This window comes from Sinohyriopsis cumingii, chromosome 1 (assembly GCF_028554795.1).
Source record: "Sinohyriopsis cumingii isolate HCF-2022 chromosome 1, ASM2855479v2, whole genome shotgun sequence".
Classification (NCBI taxonomy): Eukaryota; Metazoa; Mollusca; class Bivalvia; order Unionida; family Unionidae; genus Sinohyriopsis; species Sinohyriopsis cumingii.
Window position 1 is genome coordinate 142,454,535 of NC_142961.1, and position 24,965 is coordinate 142,479,499.

At 34.6% G+C, this 24,965-nt stretch overlaps 2 protein-coding genes across 5 annotated transcripts in view; one reads left to right on the forward strand and one right to left on the reverse strand.

Annotated features, from left to right (window-relative positions):
• The first annotated feature begins 219 nt into the window (after positions 1-219).
• On the forward strand, positions 220-6,589 carry LOC149808045 (uncharacterized). Its single transcript, XM_089963822.1, has 6 exons — positions 220-262; positions 903-1,027; positions 1,635-1,830; positions 2,532-2,705; positions 3,484-3,612; positions 4,965-6,589. The coding sequence occupies exons 1-6, from the start codon at positions 220-222 to the stop codon at positions 5,036-5,038; spliced, it is 741 nt and encodes a 246-aa protein (XP_089819948.1). The 3' UTR covers positions 5,039-6,589.
• A 10,947-nt stretch (positions 6,590-17,536) lies between these two features.
• The window catches only part of LOC149808046 (putative lysosomal cobalamin transporter), an 88,203-nt gene continuing 80,774 nt past the window's right edge, over positions 17,537-24,965 (reverse strand). For 2 of the 4 annotated variants that reach the window (XM_089973002.1, XM_089973016.1), the window contains one exon: positions 17,537-23,127. In XM_089973002.1, the coding sequence (XP_089829128.1) occupies positions 23,014-23,127 (114 nt within the window). In that variant the 3' untranslated portion in view covers positions 17,537-23,013. The remainder of the gene's footprint in view (positions 23,128-24,965) is intronic. The other 2 variants (XR_016423926.1, XR_016423922.1) reach the window with 2 other exon arrangements.

Sequence of the window (24,965 nt, forward strand, 5' to 3'; positions counted from 1 at the left end):
ACAAAGGTCCCCGTACAAATACGGAATAATATTATACACTGGAGGTACGGCGATAAGTAAATATCCCTAATTACCCGATTTACAATATTTTGGAATTTATCTGCAAATTATTGTGCAAGAAACCATGGATACCTTAGGGATGTATAAAAGAAGAACGCCGGACACGGTCCGTCATAAGAGAAGGGTTTTGCTCAGAACAAGAGAAGAGCTCCAATAATTATGTTGATCTTTATCCTTCCTGTGATCGCTGGATTTGTCCAAGGTAATAATGCTATTAATGTTTCTTTCTTTATTTTAACTTATTCCTTTTTCTCTCTGTCTTAATTTTGATCTCTTTTTATTTCTTCTTCTTTCGAATAAATAAAATAAATAAATAAATAATTAAATATTTCGTACGGCATATGCTAGTTGTTTTCATTCATGTACTGGAATCTTATATTTTTGCAGCTAAAGGCTTTTAAGAAATCATTCTGATATGGCGTGAATTATTTTCGGCTTCGGAAAACAGATATGTAGCTTTCGTTCCGTTTCTCGTTCTTACGTCTGCTTAAAACACATCACTAATAATTATAACAATTGAAGTTTTGATCTGTGTAACACACTTTAAATAATCACGACGTGACAAAATTCTAATCTTTAGTGAATAATTATTTTCCTAACTCGATATATTTTGAACAATTTACAGTTGAATGTTAAATGTACCACAGATACATAATTTCAAATCTGATCAGAAAGAGAAACCTAAAGCAGAACTCAGCGTTTTTGAATTTCCTGTTAGATACTTATAATAATGATGTTGGAAGCTTTGTCTACAAAAAGTATGGCATTATGCTAAGATACACACGCTTCATTACCATTTAATGGTGTCTTTTTCTCATTTAACTGAGGCTCTTTCTTTCCAGTCTCCCATGCCGCCGCATTGGTGACCGTAGCACCCACAAATTCATCAGCGCAGCTCGGTACTAACGCCACGTTAGCTTGTATCGTGACAAATAAAGCGGACACAGAAAGTGTCCAGTGGAAAGTAGTATGTAGTCATTACTTAAAAGATTTATTTGATTACTTGCTTTTTACTTATTTATTCACTTAGTATCTTAGATTTATCTTACTAAGATAAGATACGACGTATAACATTAACATGAACCCGCTATAGGGTTAACTAGAATTTGATAAACCTATTTAGCTAACATCTTATCGATTGGTAATTTTCAGAACATGTTCTATATTTTTATATAATAATAATAATAATAATAATAACAACATCAATAATAATAATAATAATAATAATAATAATAATAATAATATTATTATTATTATTATTAGTAGTAGTAGTAGTAGTAGTAGTAGTAGCTTCATAAAATAACATTATTATGAAATGTGATTAGCTACACGGATCGCGCGCTTAACACTGATCCAACGTGTAAGTTTACCCATAGTGATTTCAGCTCCGCACCACGACGTGCTATACTCATGTGGGGACATTTCTGGATCACAGTGTGAAAGTACAAGAACAAAAAAAAAGCCAGTATGGTCTTTTGTTGCGCTCAGTATATTATTTTATTGAGTTGTGAAACAATTTATTGAACTTCACGAAAGTCAATATGTGTGCATTATTATTATTATTATTATTACAGAAAACCACCGGTTCCTCGAGTTTCACGGCTCTGACTTTCAACGAGAACGTTCTGGCGTCGACGTCGAAATATGCCATAAAACACATTTACAATCTGACAATAATTAACGTGGCAACAACGGATGACGGACTGTACAGATGCAGTGTGGGAATCTCAGACAACCTCACAAATTATGATGCCTACTTCACCTCAGTCTGTAAGCTCTTTGAACTTAACCTTATTTCTGGTTTGCTAAGTTGTTAGTCGTATTAGCGATTACTGTGTATTATCCAATAATTTCATTATATTATTAATGAGAGAAAGAGAGAGAGAGACAGAGACAGAGACAGAGAGAGACTAATTTATTAATTGATTGTTGGTAAATATGGAACGTTTAACACACTACTTCCGATATCATGTTGGATCTATAGAAGCCGAGTGACTTTTCCCAAGGACATGGCGCGGCAGCCAATCCAGGCTGACCTATGCAGATATCGGACCCGCGACCTATGTTTTAATTGTTCGACGCTCCATCTATTCGAAGTAAAAATAAGAAGGACAAGGCAGAATAACAAGGAAGAAGACATATTTTCTCTAACGGACAATTCAGAGAGAGAGAGAGAGAGAGATTATATTTTACATACATACATACATACATACATACATACATGCATACATACATACATACATACATACATACATACATACACATACATACATACATACATACACATATACATACATACATACATACACACACACATACATGCATACATACACACACACACACACATACATACATACATACATACATACATACATACATACATACATACATACATACATACACACATACATACATACACACATACATGAATTGAATAAGTATGGCAATGATAGAATCTTTCTTTGCAACAGCTATGCCTACGAACATGACCATTTACTGGCAGAGTAACCCGGACAGTGGGAAAACTGTCAACTTGACTTGCAAGGCAACCAACAGCCGACCTCCAGCGCGAATCACTTGGATAGTCGACGGGGTGGACCTCTCTCCCAGCCAATACTATGAAACTACCTCACTCACATCAAGCGGTAGGTTGAAAGAATTAGCCTACTGACAGCTTCACGATCATGTATGTGTGTGTGTAAGACAAAATATGTGCAAAAACTGGTTTCAGTCAAGCCCAAGTACTAAACTATGTTTTGCTGTAGATATGTACTAATAAGATAAAATAAATAAAAATGAAGGGAGCAAGTCTGTAGGGCACATCTTGTTAAGATACCTTTTGGAGCCTTAAGAGCGTCCTCCTGTGCAAACATTTAGATTATGTACAGTAGTAACATTTTTTTTTCTCTTGTATTGTTGTATAATCCACTTGTGTAGCTTTGTGCCTTGGAGAAAGGAATCTGTAGATTCCAAAAGCGACTGCGCTGAATTTACACCGGTATTGTGCTGTTGATTGTCAGGTGTTTTTTTTTTTTTCTTTTTTTCTTCTTCTTTCATATATGCAGTTTTTCTGTGCATTACGACCCTTATCATCCAGTGCAATGTGGAAAGTCTGTTATTTACTACGTGACTTGTAGTATATTTTAGCGTACACTCAAACTACCGATATATTTAATGCATTAATAAACCATTGAAACGTCACAAGAAGAAAGAAACATAACTGATTGAGATATCTGAAAAGACCCAAAGAAAAACAGTGAATAAAGAAATGAAAAGAAAGATGGGCCGTGGTTACGAGGGATAGAGAAGTAGATCGTATTTAAATCAATAAAAGATACGTATTAAATGTTGTCATCTTATATGGAATAAGATGGAGCCTTTATTCCCCTAGCATTAAATCTTATATACCTGACTTATTTCCAGGTTATGGCGACGCTATTAGCCGCATTCCACTCTATATAAGCCATCAATATTCCGGAAAAATAGCTATATGCCGCGCCACGTATGACGGTTGGGACAACGCCATGGAGGTTTCCACAGTTTTGACTTTCAGTAAGTCTACCTGTGTGTGTGTGTATATATATATATATATATATATATATATATATATATATATATATATATATATATATATATATATATATATATATATATATATATATATATATATATATATATATATATATATATATATATATATATATCTATCTATCTATCTATCTATATATATATATATATATATATATATATATATATATATATATCTATATATATCTATATATATCTATATATATATATATATATATATATATATATATATATATATATATATATATATATATATATATATATATATATATATATATATATATGTGTGTGTGTGTGTGTGTGTGTGTGTGTGTGTGTGTGTTTTAAAATGCTAAGACAATAGTGCAAAACTATCAACATTTGTGACTATGAAGAAATATATTCCTTCTTCATTCACAGCAGACGGTTAGAACTTGTATCTCTGATTTAAAGTTATTACACCTGAAGACGAACCCAAACAATTTTGGTATGTGACGTTCCTGATTCGGGATACCACGAAAAGAAAATATACAATATAATTTTAATTTTACCTAGTTATTTTGATTAAATGATTATAATCACCACGCTCTTTAAAAACAGCAGAAGAAAGAAGTGAAATTCGAATGATAAATAATTTTACTAATACGTCATGACTAATAATGTTGCTTTTTTTCTTTGCCCTGTTAGTCGACAGAACCAATGCTCTATAATGTAGCAAGAAAGCTGATAAGACACTTTTACATCTGATTGTTCTGAAGCAACTCTTCATTTGCTTGAAGTGAAAACTTGGTCATCATCCTTACTGAACCCATCAAGCTTAAGACTAAAGCATATAACACAGATTGCGTCAACGCAACAACAATATCAGTCTCAAAGTACTAAACAAAACTCCTCTGTTTTAAAACTTCATTCCGAGTAAAATGATGTGAAATAATTGTAAACCGTATTGTATTCGTGTGCTTTTTATTTTTGCGTGATTCACGAGTAGAAACTATCCGCAAAATTAAAAATCAGCTAATGTTCATTTAGAAACAATATTAAAAACATTTGGCAGATTCGCAAAAAATATTTGACATTAGGAAACTGCAAAATTTAGTACCCGCAATTTAAAAGAGGTTTGCAGAATTTGCTTCTTTCGTCCCAAGTCGTGAATAGTATCTGAAAAAAGTCTTTCACAGCCTCGACTTCAGCGAGAATATATAGAGGAAACACAGTAAACAGTCTTTTTATATTAATCTTTAAAATAGGACGATGAACATTATTTTGTAAAAAAAAGTAAGTTATCTTTAATTCGTAAATTTTCCTTGCTTAATTATAATTTTTTTCTTTTGTTGCAGACGGAGTTCCACCCCTTCAAGCAACCGGTCTACTGATGGTGATTTTCCTTGCCCTATGCACTTATTTCGTATAAATCAAATATATTCGACCCCAACTGAGACTTTCCACTCACTTTGCAAGAATGTTTGAGTCGTAGTTACTTTCTTGTAACAAAAACGAAAACAGCTAATCTAGAAATCACGTGCTTGTTAAAAATCACAAACACGGCATTTTGAGAAATTGAACTGAATTTTGCGATAAACCTGAATACAACGAAGCGGCAAACTGTAAATATTGTTAACACCTTTTTAGAAGTGAGGAGTGGTAATGTATTATACAAGTTAAAGATGTTCTTTTCCAATAGGCAAGTTTTCTTCATATTTCTCCATATTATGTATCTTTAATCATATGGAAACTTATATTTGAATTACATTTGAAAAGAAGAAGAAAAAATATAAAACTGTTTTTTTTTGCCATGTTTTGTTTTGTTACAGTTATCTTTCTTCTTTGCCCACTTGGAAGACATACTCTATTTTTGCGATGGAATTGAAATTCAGTTTCACTTCAAGCATCGTTCCATTAATGGTTTATCTTGTCTACCAATAAGTTAAACATTCGAATAAAGAAAGAAAATATAGCAGGTATATATTTGTTTCGAAAACAAAATGTAAACTTAACACCGATTACGAAAACGTTCTTTGCGACATTTATAGCAAAGGGAGATAACTTCTTTATTAAATTGTCTGAGAAATCGATTGCTTAGAGCCCGGTATTTCTTTTGAATGCTTTTCAGGAGGCATGAAATCAAAATGTTCAGACAAGTTTCGGCTGCTTTCTACGTGTAAGGGGTGGATGCACATAGAAATTCGTTCACTGTGGTAATAGTACAATATTCAAATCGTATATGACAGGTTACGTTTCAAAACAAAACAAGCAAACAAACATGATAATAATATTATGAAAAACTGCAATAAATTTTTTAGATATTTATAATTTTGTTCGCAAGAATTAAAAAGACACATTTAAAAAACTGCCTGTGCATTTTCAATAGTAGTTATTGCGCATTCTCAAGAAATGCTTCTGGGAACAGCTAGCTTAGTACCCATGATAGGTTTGGCCACGAATCATTTCCTTTGACATCGTTCGCTATATTTAATTTAGTTGTTGTAAACGGAAGACTCTGTCCAAACTCTTATGACTGGGTAGCACTTAAGGTCGAATAATAAGATCAAATATGAAACGCCTATGACCAAATAGCCGTATTAAATTTACAATTATCACATGACCATATCTATAACGTTTGGAAGTCTTCAGCATTTACACCCATATGGTCCAGAAGATGTTTTATAAAAAAAAATCACGCTCATGACATGAATTTTCTTTCATTTTTATTTGCAAGTAAATTAAATCCTGTTCGAGACACTCATCGTTCACTTTTTTATGTTAAGTTGCCCGGTTGGGTCTCTGCACTGGTCAACCAAGCATGATAGATCGTGCTAAACATATATGTTCCGGGACAAAAATATCAATGCAGTCCTGGAGTTTTGTGTATCTGATATTAAATCAGAAATCTATTTGTAACATAGTGAAATAAAAGTCAGTAAAAATGCCACCATAGTCAAGGAATAAAAAAAATCTTGCTGAATCTGCTTACGTTTTTCTTTTGATGTCCTACTTCAGAACTCCCGTTAATGATTGACAACAGCCCTAATCACATAGCACACCTGTACGTCTTTGGTTCGTGTAGGCATCGCATGGTCTCCAAAACGTAAATTGGAATAGGCTCATGGTGTGAACAAAGAATAAATGTTTCGTTTCGAATAGGTCTCAAAATTATAAACAAATTTTGAATTGCGTTGAAACGAAATCTATATATTTTGTTATGTAGACTCTCGAAGATTGAGTCAAATTTAAAATCATAAACTCTTCTCAGATTTAAATAAATGAGAAAAGGAGCAATGGAATTAAAACTGGAAAAGTTTACTTGTTTATACGGACACGTAAGCTAACATTTTTTTTAAATGGGAGGGGTGCGTAATGTTTAGTGAGTAATACAAAATATCAGAAGGAGGGGTACAAAAACAAATCGGGGTAATGTAGTAATAAATTTAAGCAATAACTGAATGACTTCATTTATTTGTCTGTACGTTCTTTTCGCATTTCTTGTAGCCTACACATCCTGCAAGAATGCGATTTTTTAAACTTTTGGTAGCTCAGCCTTCACAAAATGGTGAGGAAAGCTCGTATGTATGCTCAGAGTGCGCATGCTTATGTCCTTCCTTGTTCCTCAACCTTACGTAAAATCACAATTCTTTTCTTTCAAAATTACATTATAAACTTTCATTTGATGAACACAAAAGTTGCAGATATGCCTTTTAAAAGACAACCCACACTACTGATTATACCCTTCTTGATATCAGTATAAAATTACATCATATTTCATGCGACATGACAAAAGGTAACTGTTGTGGGGTTTTCGAATATATTTGATGACGAATGTCGCGGTAAGGAAGTTGACCGGACGTTATTTTTGTCTTCACGCTCGAAATTATGACGTCTGTTTGGCTAATGTTCAAGAACTGGCAAACCATATGTCCATATTATATCGTTCGTTTCCTTACTGGCTATAGAATTTGATCCATAAAACAGAAGACGATGGATGGCGGTCGAAGACATTTACTTATGGAAAATATTTTATTTCTTTTGTAAATAAAATTTTCGCTGAATGCTGGAAACCATGGTAAAACTTCCTTATTTAAATTTAATGATAAATAACTGCATGCCACTCCATTTACGAAAAATCGGAAGGACGTTACAATTGTACAAATGATATTACCTACGCAAGGAACGATAATCAAGTGCCACAAATACGAAGGTCGATTATAATATTTTGCTGGTGACATTCCAATTTTCTTATTTTTATCAACAAATAATTGTTTCATAACAGAAAGAGTAATACAAAAAGTCCAGCTGTAGCTTTACAATAATATTATGTCCTATATGTGTCTCCTTCCAAGTCCAAACTTTCCAGAGGGAAAAAATTTGGATATTTAAAAAAAATACTTATGACTATAATTATTACAACTGTCATTTAAACAAAACATAAATATTAACTTTATAATAGCACGAGTATAGAGGAAAGTGCATTATATGCACAACCCGTGCATGTACTAGTCTACAGTAAAAGTCATTAAGGTCGTGTATGCACATTTATTCAAATGAAAAATAAAACGTCATCTTAAAATTTACTATTAATGTTATTTAACCAAAGCCTATTCAATCTAATTATTGAATCTTTTGCGCACTAACTGTCATCAAGAAACTTCCACACTAAAATTATCAATCACTAATGGACTTCCACAATGGTGGCCAGGTACTAAAATGGGTCAAGAAAAGAGCATGTCGAAGTTTAATCGTTAGTACGGATTTGTTTATTAACATGCGTAGCTTTCATTGACATAACAGCGAGCAACATTCAGTCCGGATTGTACTAGTTCACACCTTTCGGTCGAGTTCGTCCAAAAGTGACCACTTATTTAACATCGATTTTGCCGTTATGTACTTCTCGGGGCATGTAAATAATGACATTCCAAAGGAAAGGGATATGTGAGGATCAAAATAAAGTGAAAACTGGCCATTTAAAGGTATGAAGATTTAAATTCTAAAAGATGATACCCATTACTGAAATAGTTGGGTGTTGAATGCCAACATGACCTATATGTCTTTCACTATGGTAAGGGCATGGCTGACTCTCGGGACTATTGACCAATGTGTCCGACTGTACATGACCTTTCGTAATGGCATGTTGTCTTTACCGTACAGCAATCATTGTTTTGGGTTTGTTCATTTGTTTGTTTATTTGACTCGCCATGACCATTACTTGCCTGGGACCGCTAGACCCCAGAACCCACAAGCTTCTTTATTACCGGAAGTGAAATCTATCCACAATTTGGTAAAGGAACTAACTCTAGAACAAGCTATTCTGCAAAACTCATTACTCCTGTAAGACTCAGCAACCATGACATTTGACTCCCATAGCAATAGGTCTCTTCCAAAGACCTTACACAAATTTTGGCCTATGTATGTGATGTACAGCTGAAGTCTGTACAAAAATCCATGTTTCCTCTATTAGTCAAAGAGGTTTTGATCTTTGACCTTTTGTCCACAAAATCAAAAGGCTTGTTGCTTACTAATTGCACAAGCCATCTAAACATTTTGGTGAAGGCAAATGGTTGAGAACTGAACTTTTGTGCAGAAAACCAGTGACCTTTGTAATTTTGACTTCGAGATTGATGTGCCTTGTCCTCAATGAACGTGCAAGACACCTGGAATGTTTGGTTCAAGTTTGTGATGTAGAAGTTATATAAAAGTATCAGAAACCATTTTTCTTCTTTCAGTCAGTGCCCTTGACCTTACCCAAAGTGCAAGTTGGTCCATATATGTGAAAATAATGTAACTGCAGAAATCATTTTTCTTGCATTGAGCTTGACTGTTAGACATGAAAATCGACTGTCCTCTTCCTTGCTTCAAGTGCAAGCTATTCACATAGTTTGGACTTTGGTATGTGATATTTTTCTGGTTGTTGCTTACCTTGACCATTGACCATCTGATTCATAAATCAAAAGGTTTCTTCATTACTCCAAGTGCAAGCCATCCATTAAATGTGTCGATAGTATATGATGGCAAACTGAATTTACTGGACAGTTAACAGGCAGACTAACAGCATAATATACGATGCTGTTCTAATTATGCTGATTCATTTTGTTTAAAACAGGGGCATCGGATCACTATCTCCAAATTAAATGCATAAACACGAAACATGTAATAACTGGCACCTGAAAAGCACGCTGTTAGTTTTTGCATGTATTTTAACAGCAGCTTGAAAATAGGTCATGGTTTAACTGGTCCCAAGTGGCCGAGTGGTCTAGGGTGCTCACCTTTACAGATCACTGACATTTCACCTGTCTACGTGTGTTCGAATCTGTCTACGTCTCACCTGTCTACAGGTGAGAAAGCTTGCCAGTAGCTTCCAGTGGGTCGATGGCTGTTCCAGTGTTCTTCCTCCAGCAAATTTAATGGCTGCCATGTAAAGCATATCATGTGCTGATGTTGTTGTTGTAGGGTTTAACGCCATTTTTAAGCACACGATAGGCTATACATGGCGGTCAGTATTAATGGTGGAGGAAGAACCCGGGAAATCCCCGGAAAGAACCAACGACCCACGAGAAGCTACTGGCATGCTTTCTCACATACCCACATTGGCGAATCCGAGACTCTAACCCACGCAGAGGTGAGATGGCAGTGATCCGTAACGGAGAGCGCTTTAGACCACTCGTCCACATCATGTGCTGAAAAGTGGCGTTAAACTCAAACAACCATAATACAAGCCTAGTTTTACTTCCACGATAAGCATGAAAATATTGGAATTGTGTCATGCAATGCACGAGTTAATCATTTATATCTTGAAAAAGGGTTACTATTTTGTTAAACTGAATGAAGTCCCATTCTATAGTCAGGGTGGCATATTCAAATAAATCAGAAGAGAACCATGTGGGCCCGATATGACTCATTTGGCACGCGCTGGTCTAAAACACAAATGTAGTAACAAGACAAGTAACCTGGCTTGACAGTATAATTTCCAGTCACTTGGTTGAAATTGGTGGTATGTTTTTAACCAATTACTTTGAGTAATTTCAACTGATATGGATACTGAACTTGCATCTTTCATATAAATATGGAATATGCTAGAATTCTACCTAATCAGGTTGGTCTGGTATGGTCAGGCATTTTTGGACAGAAATTTGAAGGAATTAAAAAAAATATACTAGTAATAACTGCTGAACTTGATGAGAGATGAGTATCATTTGTATCTTTTTCACCTGGTTACTATGGAAGAAACACTGTTGCTAGGGAAACCACCCAAAACTTATGGCATAGCATATTAAAAACATTCATACCACACTGAATCAAAACTAGCTTGGGCATATTTAAGTCCAAAACAGGATTTCCACCTCCTTAGTGAAGCCACAACATTTCACGAGGTTTCCATGCAAACAAATATTTCACGAGGTTTCCATGCAAACAAATATTTCACGAGGTTTCCATGCAAACAAATACAGATAAAACATGACCTAAGACTTGTGTCTATCAAGTTTTATCAAACTGACTCAGCTGTTCTGGAGAAGAAATCCAAAAGTTTTCTTCATCAGGTTATTTTGGAAGCCACATTGCTGAAAAGGGGAACCATGCGGAACAATTCCGGCAGAACACGTTAAATGAAAATTTCCTACTAATTTTGATCAAACTTGACTTTGCAAATCTACCAAAGTAATTGAAAATAGGTTTTGCAGCTGGTTGCTAAGGAAGTCACACCAAGAGCTAGAGCAACTACCCAATGTCAAATCTGAGTGAGCTCATCATAAGAAACATTCCTACCAAGTCGGATCAATATTGACTCATCCACTCTGAAAAGAAGTTGAAAACTGCTTTTCCATATGGTGTGCAATGAATGCCACACCACCAGGGCCGGATTATCCATAGGGCAAAGTGGGCAATGTGCCCAGGGCCCTCGAGACTCAAGGGGCCCCATATAGTATCGTTTGATTTCACAGGCAGGGCCCCCGAGGCTCAAGGAGCCCCGTATATTATCGTCTGATTTCACAGGCAGGGCCCCTGAGGCTCAAGGAGCCCCGTATATTATTGTCTGATTTTAAAGGCAGGGCCGCCGAGGCTCAAGGGGCCCCATATATTATCGTCTGATTTCACAGGCAGGGCCCCCGAGGCTCAAGGAGCCTCGTATATTATTGTCTGATTTTACAGACAGTGTTGTTAATAGTACTTGAAACCATATCTATGGACAAAGCAGGGTAGCTATGGGCCCTTATGTCGACTGTGCCCAGGGCCCCCAAAGGCCTTAATCTGGCCCTGCATGCCACTGCTACAGGAATTATGTAAAACAATTTTGATAAAACATGTCCTAAGAAACATTCCTAACTTTTTTTTTATAAACTCACTCAACATTTCTACAGAAGATGCCAAAGACATGTTGTCTATATGGTTGCTACGGACATCAAGATTATGTTAGGCAAGCAGAGATGTCAACCTTTACTGATGTGAAATAGGCATGACAGCCTAAAAAAATTTGCAAATCTAGACATAAAAATCAGAATTTGTTTTCAATAATTTGTTGCAAAAATTAAACCTATTTTTGGTTGAAATATTACCTACAATCATCTATACTGCTATGTGAACTACTTAAGTCAATGCCCCCCTCCAAAAGACTGCTTAAGTCAACCCCCCTCCAAAGACTGCTTAAGTCACCCATCCCCCACAAGACTGCACACATTTCATATTCATTCAGTCTTGATGCCTTGCACATCCGGTTTTAAATTTCTGCAGCAAACATGACACGTTTTCATTATGCTATAATCATCATCAGCTGTTTAAATCTTTGTCAAACTTTCTCAGGAAAATCACGGCCAGTGTGATTTCTGACTTGTTAATATTTAATTATTTTTGTGATACAAGTCTTTGGAACATTTTCACACAAGAATTACTGAGTAGAATCAGACATTAGAAGCATTTCAGTGTTCTACATACAGTTCATGCCAGTGCTTACATTGTGGTTTGCTTATATACAACCTTTATCTTACAGCGAAATTGGAATCTGATACATAAGTGATTGCAATGGAGGAATTTTACATTAAAAATGGGAATTATACTAACAACACTGGAATGGAAGAAATCTCTCAAGGAATGACCCTGAACACAATTTTTGTATAGAAATCCTTAATGAACATTCCTACAAAGCTTGATCCATGAGTTTGTGAGAGAAAAAAAAGAAGCAAATGTGAACAGATGGATGATGGACAACACAGGGCTACGTCATAAGCTCACATTGCCTTTGATCGGGTGATGCCTTGTGGCAATTAGGCCCCATACCAAATTTGTTTAATTTCAGAAGTTATCAGTCTTGATACATGTGCAAACACCATATATAAAACAGATAGTCTTCACGCACATGCAAACGCCATATGTAAAATAGTATTGATGCATATGCAAACACTATATATATTATGTAAAACTGAAAGCTTTGATACATGTCCAAACACCATGTGTAAAACAGACAAAGTCTTGATACATGTGTAATCATCACCATATGTAAAACAGAAATTTTTAATGCATGTGCAAACACCATATGTAAAAATCTTAATGCATGTGCAAACACCATAACACAAGAGAGAAAGTCTTGATGCATGTGTAATTACCATACATAAAACAAAGCTTTCATGTATGTGCAAACACCATACCTAAAACAGCGAAAATCTTGTTGCATGTGTAAACACATGTAAACTATAAAAGTCTTGATGCATGTGCAAACACAGTATGTGGAATATAAAGTCTTGATGCATGTGCAAACACATGTAGAATATAAAGTCTTGATGCATGTGCAAACACCACATGTAGAATATAAAGTCTTGATGCATGTGCAAACACCACATGTAGAATATAAAGTCTTGATGCATGTGCAAACACATGTAGAATATAAAGTCTTTATGCATGTGCAAACACCACATGTAGAATATAAAGTCTTGATGCATGTGCAAACACCACATGTAGAATATAAAGTCTTGATGCATGTGCAAACACATGTAGAATATAAAGTCTTGATGCATGTCCAAACACATGTAGAATATAAAGTCTGATGCATGTGCAAATACATGTAGAATATAAAGTCTTGATGCATGTGCAAACACCACATGTAGAATATAAAGTCTTGATGCATGTGCAAACACATGTAGAATATAAAGTCTTGATGCATGTGCAAACACCACATGTAGAATATAAAGTCTTGATGCATGTGCAAACACATGTAGAATATAAAGTCTTGATGCATGTGCAAACACATGTAGAATATAAAGTCTTGATGCATGTGCAAACACCACATGTAGAATATAAAGTCTTGATGCATGTGCAAACACATGTAGAATATAAAGTCTTTATGCATGTGCAAACACCACATGTAGAATATAAAGTCTTGATGCATGTGCAAACACCACATGTAGAATATAAAGTCTTGATGCATGTGCAAACACATGTAGAATATAAAGTCTTGATGCATGTGCAAACACATGTAGAATATAAAGTCTTGATGCATGTGCAAACACCACATGTAGAATATAAAGTCTTGATGCATGTGCAAACACATGTAGAATATAAAGTCTTCATGCATGTGCAAACACCACATGTAGAATATAACGTTTTGATGCATGTGCAAAACACCACATGCAGAATATAAAGTCTTGATGCATGTCCAAACACTGTATGTGGAAAACAAGGTCTTGATGCATGTGCAAGCATGAAAGTCAAACAAGAGTCCTAATGCAATCAAAGTCTGTAGGTATTAAAAGAGCAAGAAAACTTGACTTAGTACTTTTTTTATATTTAGCCCCATACCAAATTTGGCTTCAAACCAAAAAATCCTTTACAAGTTAATGAACAGAAATGAAATTTATGATGTAGGAGGTAGACAGATATGGAGATGTTTACGAGTCACAATACAGATGAATTCACTAAGAACAAGATGTATATGGTATTTCAGTCAGATGACAAAAAGTTGACCAAAATCCTAATGTAAGCTGTCTATAACTGTAGGTCAAAGGGATGAACCAGTCTGTTGCATAACGAATCATCTCAGCTTGAGAATAATTCACCTATGTATGAAAAAACTTCATCATTAGGTTATAAAATGGAAGCAAATGAAAAAAATCTGAATGAAAACCTTAATGAAAATTTTCTCTGTAACCTTGACCCTCAAGATCAAAAGGTATGAATGGGTGACAGAATGAATTGTCTTACCTTCAAAATGACTCCCAAGTAGGAACCAAATACTTGAGAGGGTTTAGAAACTATAAGCAAAGAAAATGTGTACTTAAAAACACAAATTTCCTCAGCAAGAGGACAATTGGTGTAGCATATTGGACTGTTAGAGAGGAAATTCTGAAAGTCTTAAGCATGAAAATTGGGTAACAGTGACCTACTTTTGTATAGTTAAGTTATGCATTCACATCCTAATTTTCATGTGTAGTTCATCCAGTCAAAATACTGAGGTGAAACAAATGGATAGCTGAAAAAATCCCCGTGGAATGAAAATTAGGTCACAATAACCTAGTTTTTACATGGTATGATTACTCGTCTTGTTATGTATCCTAGGGTCTAACTGAAACATAACATTGGGGAGGGGTGTCACCCTCTTTTTGAAAAATGGGGGATTTTCTAAATAAGGGAGATATTTAGCACACAAGGAAAATAAAAATTTACAGGGATTTTATGCACTAGAATCAGTTACACACACAATTCAACAGATTTACATTTAGCCAAATTTGAATTTCTGAAGGATTCACCTGTTTTTATTTGATTCACATTTCTAGTGGAAGTTATCTTTGCTAGCCAAGGTCGATAACCCTATCTATACTTTGGCGTATCAAACAGACATTTCTGTGCTTCAGGACTGTGAATTTCACTGAACGCAGCGGCAAGCCACTGCATCCAATCAAAATTAAGTTGTTCAAATCTGTTTAAACAAGACTGACTCAAGAACAGCACACAGCTTGAATGGACTGATAACAATTTTCCACTGTTGGTCTGTGCTTGCACAAATACCTTTCACTCAAATACACTTTTAATGGCTTCCCTCTGGTACATAGTCATACTTTCGATGTTAAACTTACAAAGTATCTATTTTAGGTCAATTGCCTCCACTGTTTTCAGGCAATGTACAATGCACATAGCTATTGGTTAGTTGCCATAAGATACTAAGGGAGGCAACACATGAAATCCAATAGATGTCGCTAGGACAAAGCACCCATATAGCTGTTCGATCCACCAATGTGCAGACAGGGTTATGGGAACCTTGGCTAGCAAAGATGGGTGGAAGTTTGGAAGCATCAAACTCCATCAGTTATGGACCCTCCATGGTAATGGTCATCAGCACTCTAATCATTTGTTTCCAAGCCTGGTCCTGGTTTTGTTGTTGTCATTGACTATAGAGCTCCCTCAGTGGAACATTCAAGGCAACAGCAGTCATTTATATTAAAACAGGGAAGGTGACACTGTGCTTTTTTGGTTTTATTTCTCACAACATTGGAAACTGATTTCCCAAATATCCTGTTCCAGGACTAAGGGTTTTTGGAGGGAAAACTCCCCTTCATCTCATATAGTTTTCATCTTAACAGAACTGGAACAGTCATCTGCAATGCTCATGTGTGTATCTTTAGGCTGAAACTGGTTTATGTTGAATTACATAGCAAGATTTTAGCTAATATTCATTGTTTTGCATGCCAGTCTGGCATCAAGTACAGAATATTCATCTAAGGATATCTAAAAACTTGATCCGGGATCATGAAGAGAGGCTCCCAGGGAATATATCATAATGGGGGATTCCCCCCATTTCACCAAATTAAGGGGGAGTTGAAAAATAAAGGGGGGTGGGGTATGAATGTAGTTTAATATTTACCTAACTCTGAAATATCCAATATCCATCTCTCTTTCTTCCTGCTCCACTCTGTTAGGGCTACATCAGAGTCAAAATCTTCAAATGATGTCCTCCCAGTGTTATAAAAGTCAAACAGTCTTCATGTAAAATGTTAAGTTTTTGCACAACTTTGGCAAATATCACAGAACATACCTTCTGTCTTGAAGTTGTGTTGTAACCATTTGTACTCTGAAACTTTGTTGCACATTTTGGTTTCTTTTCTGGCGGTACAACTAACTCAGCATCTGACATTGCTTTTGAAATATTATCCAGTTTCACTAGAAACTCCATTAATTTTGTTTCACTAGAAATTCACTCATTTTTTCTTCATTCTCCCATTCACTTTCCACATTCCTGCTACCACTGATGTGAACTTATATGTTTTGGAAATATATAATTAGCCAAGTATCCTTCTGTATTAATGTATGGCTGCAGAGTTTATAATGAAAAGGGTTTGGTGATAAAAGAATATCCGTACTTCTGAATTTAGTTTTCGATTCTTATGTTAAACTTTTTATGTATGACTCTGAACTAGTTTGTTGGAACTTTCATGTATCACTACTTTCCAATTGTACAAATTTGCACAAATCACACGATTGTGTACCCTGTGAGAAATTTCTGCAAGTGGTACTTAAAAACTAAGTCAGATGTTTCCTCATATTTAGAACAAGTATAGATCTGTTCTTCCAATTCTGAAGAAAAACTGGACCAGGCAGACGACGTGTATCAGATTTACTAAATGGAGGTCATCAAAAGCAGGGCATGCAGTCACTACGAATAATGTGTGCAAATTGTTGAATTTGATTTTTTACAACTCTGCATGAATCTTACAAATGTGAATTTTTTTACTTGACCCTGCATCTACAATGTAATTTTTGTAAGTTTAGATAATATATCATCTAATTTATTGAGGATATAATGAACAGATAGATAAAAATAAAAAGTCATTCAAGCACAAACAATGAGTGTTGTTGAAATATGGCCCAATATATAAAGGGTGTAAACTTGGGAAGTGAAATCTAAAAAGGTCACTCAGAATTGAAAACTCGATCACACTGATTAGTTTTGGTATGGGCTGATTTACTTTTATTGAGATATATTCACAAAACAATTTTCATCAGTATAGGTCACAGAAGGTCAAGACACTGAAGGTGTAATCAAATGGACAGCTAAAAATATCAAAAATCACTCAAGTGTGAAACTGGGGCACCTTTCCTAGTTTTGTCATGATTTAGTTACATATCAAATTTCAAGTGTATGTTTAACTGAGTTCATGATATTGAGGGAGTAATGAATGAACAGCTGAAAATACAAAAGTCACCCATGCATGAAAATTATGATAAAGTGACCTTGTTTAGGCATAACCGAGTCAACCTTGAGATGCATCTACATACCAATTTTCATAAGTGTAGGTGAAAAAAATATGGTCTGAGGTATTGATGCATTAAGGTAATGTTATGAGGGTAATAAACAAATACACACATGAAAAAATGGGCAAAATATTATGTCCTCCTGGCAAGAGCATAATGAGAAAACTTTAATTAAAACCTTAAAATGCATTTTCAGTGACCATAACCTTAACCCATGGTCAAAGGGGCAAGCAAGTATGTAATAGAATGAATTTTCTTAGCATCATAATGATTAATGCCAAGTGTGATAAGCATCTATCAAGGAAAGTTTTAGTGAAATATATGCAAATGAAAAACTTAAACAAAAACTTTAATTGTTGATATGGACATAAAAGTGATTCCTATGTCTTTCTTCTCACTTATAAAAACTGTCATCATGCAATATTTACAGCAAAACCTTGTGACGTTTATGACTCAGCATTGCAATGCAACAAATCAATTTATCAAGTGTTATTAAGTTACAAAAAAAAAACAACAGAATTACAAGAGGGAGAATAACAAAGGGTCATAAAAGTAAACAAGTCTCAAAAAGGACCCAATTACATTTTTTCACATTTTAAATGCATACATGTTAAAATGGAGAGAGAGAGCAAGAAAGAGACAGACACATAGATAGACCATAATGAGTTCAATTTCCTATCAATAATCAAGAAAAATCATTAGAAAACATATTAAAATCACTTCAGTGATATTACACGGTGCTCAAATGAATGATACACATAAGAAAACTTACCACAAACAGTACATCGTATACCTGCAACTATTTTTGTCATAGAGTACCACTAACAACTATATCATATCCCTGTGTCTGTCTTTTGTCATACAGTACCATGAACAGGCCATAACATGTCTGTGCCTGTCTGTTTTTGTCATAGTAACCTTGACCATCAACTTCTGAATGCAAAACACTGAAATGTCAATGTCATCTCACCTGTTGAATTTCGTGAAGGTGTATCCAACAAAGCTGAAACTATCATGTGGAAACTGTTCAACTTTTTGGTTTACTTAACTTGTCATGCAGAACTCATTTTCCTTTTAATTTGAATCACTGACATTGACATATCACTTAACTTGTCATGCAGAACTCGTTTTCCTTTTAATTTGAATCACTGACATTGACATTTTACTTAACTTGTCATGCAGAACTCCTTTTCCTTTTAATTTGAATCACTGACATTAACATTTTACTTTAATAACTTGTCATGGAGAACTCGTTTTCCTTTTAGTTTGAATCACTGACATTGACATTTTACTTAACTTGTCATGCAGAACTCATTTTCCTTTTAATTTGAATCACTGACATTGACATTTTACTTGTCATGCAGAACACCTTTTCCTTTTAATTTGAATCACTGACATTGACATTTTACTTTAATAACTTGTCATGCAGAACTCGTTTTCCTTTTAGTTTGAATCACTGACATTGACATTTTACTTAACTTGTCATGCAGAACTCATTTTCCTTTTAGTTTGAATCACTGACATTGACATTTTACTTAACTTGTCATGCAGAACTCCTTTTCCTTTTAGTTTGAATCACTGATATCGACATTTTACCTAACTTGTCATGCAGAACTTGTTTTCCTTTTAGTTTGAATCACTGACATTGACATTTTACCTAACTTGTCATGCAGAACTCGTTTTCCTTTTAATTTGAATCACTGACATTGACATTTTACTTTAATAACATGTCATGAAGAACTCCTTTTCCTTTTAATTTTAATCACTGACATTGACATTTTACTTAACTTGACATGCAGAACTCCTTTTCCTTTTAATCTGAATCACTGACATTGACATTTTACCTAACTTGTCATGCAGAACTCGTTTTCCTTTTAGTTTGAATCACTGACATCGACATTTTACTTAACTTGTCATGCAGAACTAATTTTCCTTTTAGTTTGAATCACTGACATTGACATTTTACCTAACTTGTCATGCAGAACTCCTTTTCCTTTTAGTTTGAATCACTGACATTGACATTTTACTTTAATAACTTGTCATGCAGAACTTTTCCTTTTAATTTGAATCACTGACATTGACATTTTACTTAACTTGTCATGCAGAACTCGTTTTCCTTTTAATTTGAATCACTGACATTGACATTTTACCTAACTTGTCATGCAGAACTTGTTTTCCTTTTAGTTTGAATCACTGACATTGACATTTTACCTAACTTGTCATGCAGAACTCCTTTTCCTTTTAGTTTGAATCACTGACATTGACATTTTACTTAACTTGTCATGCAGAACTCGTTTTCCTTTTAGTTTGAATCACTGACATCGACATTTTACCTAACTTGTCATGCAGAACTCGTTTTCCTTTTAATTTTAATCACTGACATTGACATTTTACTTGTCATGCAGAACTTGTTTTCCTTTTAGTTGAATCACTGACACTGACATTTAACCTTTACATTCCAGACTCAAAAGACTTCTTTGCATACATTTTTAAAATGTCATGTCAGTAAAGTTTCATGAAGGTGTGTCAAGTAAAGCTACAACTAAAGCACTGTAACTATTTCCTTTTGCTGGGATAATGTGGCCTTGAAATTTATATTTTTAAACCTCTAAAACCCCACTGTTGTAAGTATCTTGTATCTTCAAAAGCAACTGAAACACAAAGTTTAATGAAAGTACACAGAGAAAAAATGAAGCTATCACACACAAAAAACAAGCTGTTAACTAACATACTGACTGTCAATTGGACTGGACACCTGGATGAATGGGATATGGCCCTAACTGAAGATAAAATAACAACTTTGGAAATGCAGCGAACATTTCAAAACTAAAAAATTCCATTAGCTGATTCAAACTGTTTTACAGGACATTTATTTAGCAATTTGTACCCATTCACAAAATCATTATAAATACATGTATATTTTACTATGCATAAACACATCTGAACATAATTAAACATTATAACAAATACAAATCACAATAAAACAACCAAATATTAGTTTAATTAAACATCTGAAAATAATACAACAGAGAAAGCATTATGTACAGATCATAATTAATGTTCATAATTTGGGATGAATGTATAAGAAAAAGGGACATACCCAAGTACAATATGCAAAACAATAATGATTAAACAATTTTGTTACAATTCAAATGTGTCAGTTAAAAATATTAAACAAGAAAATTTTGTATCAAGTGCTGTAATTATTGTTATGAATGAAAGACAAATATTAATCATACACTTTATAGAATTTCTAAAAGATGTTGATCTAAACCAATATGATACACCATTGGAAGCATCTTGTAAAAGTCAGCCACAATAGAATCTCCATCAGTCTGACTACTGTTACATATGCAAGGTAGGGAAGTGGTCTTCCTTTACATGGCTGCCAATTGTCCTGTATGTACTTGAGAGTAATCTCCCTCATCCTGACTGCCAGGTGCTATGTGTGGAAGGTAGAAGAGTACTCATCCTTAGCCTGGCTGCAAGGTATCATGTGTGGAAGGTAGAAGAATGGTCTTCCTTAGCCTGGCTGCCAGGTGTCATGTGTGGAAGGTAGAACAGTGATCTTCCTTAATGTGACTGCCAGGGGCTACGTGTGGAAGGTAGAAGAGTACTCATTCTTAATCTGACTACCAGGTGCTTTGTGTGGAAGGTAGAAGAGTGATCTTCTTTAACTAGGTATTATGTGTGTAAAGGAAGATAGTGATCCCCATCAACCTGGTTGACATTTGCATATACTGAGACAAACCATACATAATTAGAAAACTTTTGAAATCCTCATGTTAATATGACCATAATTTAGGAGATATAGAGACAAGGTCTTCACTATGTTTAGTGTTGCAGCCATATTTGAGGTCAGGTTGTTGCTATTTTATTAGGGTGACAACCTCATGTTGATATGACTTTCCATTTAAAAGTACCAATAACAATAATTGGAAGATGGCTACCATGGTGGTCATAATAGGTCAGGTTGGCACCATTTCATTTAGTATAAATTAGACATCATCAGAGCTCAGACAGATTAATATTTATGACATTGACAACAGCAGGGTTTGTGGATGCCTCATATGCCACAGGTGGACATAACATAAACGGAGAGAGAAAATAACATCACCAGAAGTCATCTCATGACAATCCAAAGCTGATATGAGTTTCCATCGAGGGGAAGTGATAAGAATTTAAAGATGGCCTCTGTGGTGGTCACATTGGATATCAGAGTGGCTGAATTGATATTTACAACCAAATAGACCTGATTGGATGCTAAGTGGAACTAATTTCATTTAAGACCAACAAGACATCATAATAAGTCTTCTAGTTAAAAACCCATGTTGATATGACTTTCCAGCGTGGAGGAGAAATGATAGAAAGATTTTTAAGCTGACAGCCCTGATGGCCATAATGAACATCAGATTGGCAACATTTTCATTTAGCCAGACATCAAAGGAGATCTTTCAGTGAACACCCCATGCTGATGTGACCATCCATTCAGTGGAAGTAGCAATAACAAGATTTTCAATATAGTTATTATGGTGGCCATACTAGATGTCTAAGCATAACCAATTTCATTTAACCAACCAGACATCATAGGAATTATTCTGGTGATAACCCCATGTTGATATGACTGTCCATTCAGGAACAATAGCAAGATTTTCAAGATAGCGACTATGGTGGTCATATTCGATGTCCGAGCAACACCGTATTTATTCATCTTGAATAACTAGACAATGGAATGAATGTTTGTAAAGTTTTACGGCAATCCTCCCCACAGTTTAGGAGAAGTAGCAATAACAAACTTTTTAATGGACAAAAGGATATCAGATAAATAAACTGCTGAAAAAAATTATACGTGTGGTATTAAAGTAGATGAGGGATCTAAACTAATAGTCTCATATAACTGTGTTAAACTTTAAAAAAGGCTAAAAATGCAGCATGTTACAACAATTTTCCATATGCCGTAGGAGGTCAAAAATGTAACAGCAATTTTAAATCCAGAATGAATCCAAGGTATAATTACAAAAACATTTCTGAATGTACATGATGAACCTCCAATAATCTCATTTATACTGGTGTCTTTAATGCAACTGATGTGACTCAACTGGATCCTCCAATAATCTCACTGGTGTCTTTAATGCAACTGATGTGACTCAACAGGATTTCATTCGTCTAAGGACTCAGCATTTCATCATCACTCTCGTCAAAATCATCCTGCTCCACCTCTCCTTCTATTGCTGACTTTCGTTTTCTGATAATGGCAATCAAGAAACCCAGTAGGATGACCTAAAATAAAAAACAATGGTTTCTGTGAAGAAAGTCTAAATGACATATAACAATAAGAATCATAATAAATACCATTATGTTTTTAAAAAGCTTTGCACAATTTTCACAAGTGCTGAATGAATGTACACTAGTAGGCATCATAATTTTTTCCATCAATTTAATTTCCTTTAAAGATTTTTAAAATTTCTGCTTGTGAGAATTTAGTTATTTTGAGTCTTCCAAGATATAATAAAATTAAAATAAATTCCCTGTCCTATCTTGTGAAAGTTGGGGTGTGAATTACAAGTTTCATCTACTGGTAATTCTAATTGTTCTTCCAGATAAAGAAAATAAATTGTGCTTTAGTACCAGAGTAGTAAGATTCGGTACTGTTGTAAACATTCTACCATAACCTTACTTTCTCTGAATAGCATAATTGCCTCAATGCTTGTAATGAGTCAATAATATATATATATACATATATATATATATATATATATATATATATATATATATATATATATATATATATATATATATATATATTTCATTAAGTTGTGAAAAAATCAGTATTTGACTACTGAATTGCTAGATAAGAAGTGATATGCTACAGTATTTAACTATTTAAGTGCAAGATAAGATGTGACATACTACATGCTACAGTATTTGACTGTTTAAGTGCAAGATACAATGTGACATGCGACAGTATTTAACTGTTTAAGTGCAAGATAAGATGTGACATGCTACATGCTACAGTATTTGACTGTTTAAGTGCAAGATACAATGTGACATGCGACAGTATTTAACTGTTTAAGTGCAAGATAAGATGTGACATACTACATGCTACAGTATTTGACTGTTTAAGTGCAAGATACAATGTGACATGCGACAGTATTTAACTGTTTAAGTGCAAGATAAGATGTGACATGCTACATGCTACAGTATTTGACTGTTTAAGTGCAAGATACAATGTGACATGCGACAGTATTTAACTGTTTAAGTGCAAGATAAGATGTGACATACTACATGCTACAGTATTTGACTGTTTAAGTGCAAGATAAGATGTGACATACTACATGCTACAGCATTTGACTGTTTAAGTGCAAGATACAATGTGACATGCGACAGTATTTAACTGTTTAAGTGCAAGATAAGATGTGACATGCTACAGTATTTAACTGTTTAAGTGCAAGATAAGATGTGACATGCTACATGCTACAGTATTTGACTGTTTAAGTGCAAGATACAATGTGACATGTGACAGTATTTAACGGTTTAAGTGCAAGATAAGATGTGACATGCTACAGTATTTAACTGTTTAAGTGCAAGATAAGATGTGACATGCTACATGCTACAGTATTTGACTGTTTAAGTGCAAGATACAATGTGACATGCGACAGTATTTAACTGTTTAAGTGCAAGATAAGATGTGACATGCTACAGTATTTAACTGTTTAAGTGCAAGATAAGATGTGACATGTAACAGTATTTGACTGTTTAAGTGCAAGATAAGAAGTGATATGCTACAGTATTTAACTATTTAAGTGCAAGATAAGATGTGACATACTACATGCTACAGTATTTGACTGTTTAAGTGCAAGATACAATGTGACATGCGACAGTATTTAACTGTTTAAGTGCAAGATAAGATGTGACATGCTACATGCTACAGTATTTGACTGTTTAAGTGCAAGATACAATGTGACATGCGACAGTATTTAACTGTTTAAGTGCAAGATAAGATGTGACATACTACATGCTACAGTATTTGACTGTTTAAGTGCAAGATACAATGTGACATGCGACAGTATTTAACTGTTTAAGTGCAAGATAAGATGTGACATGCTACATGCTACAGT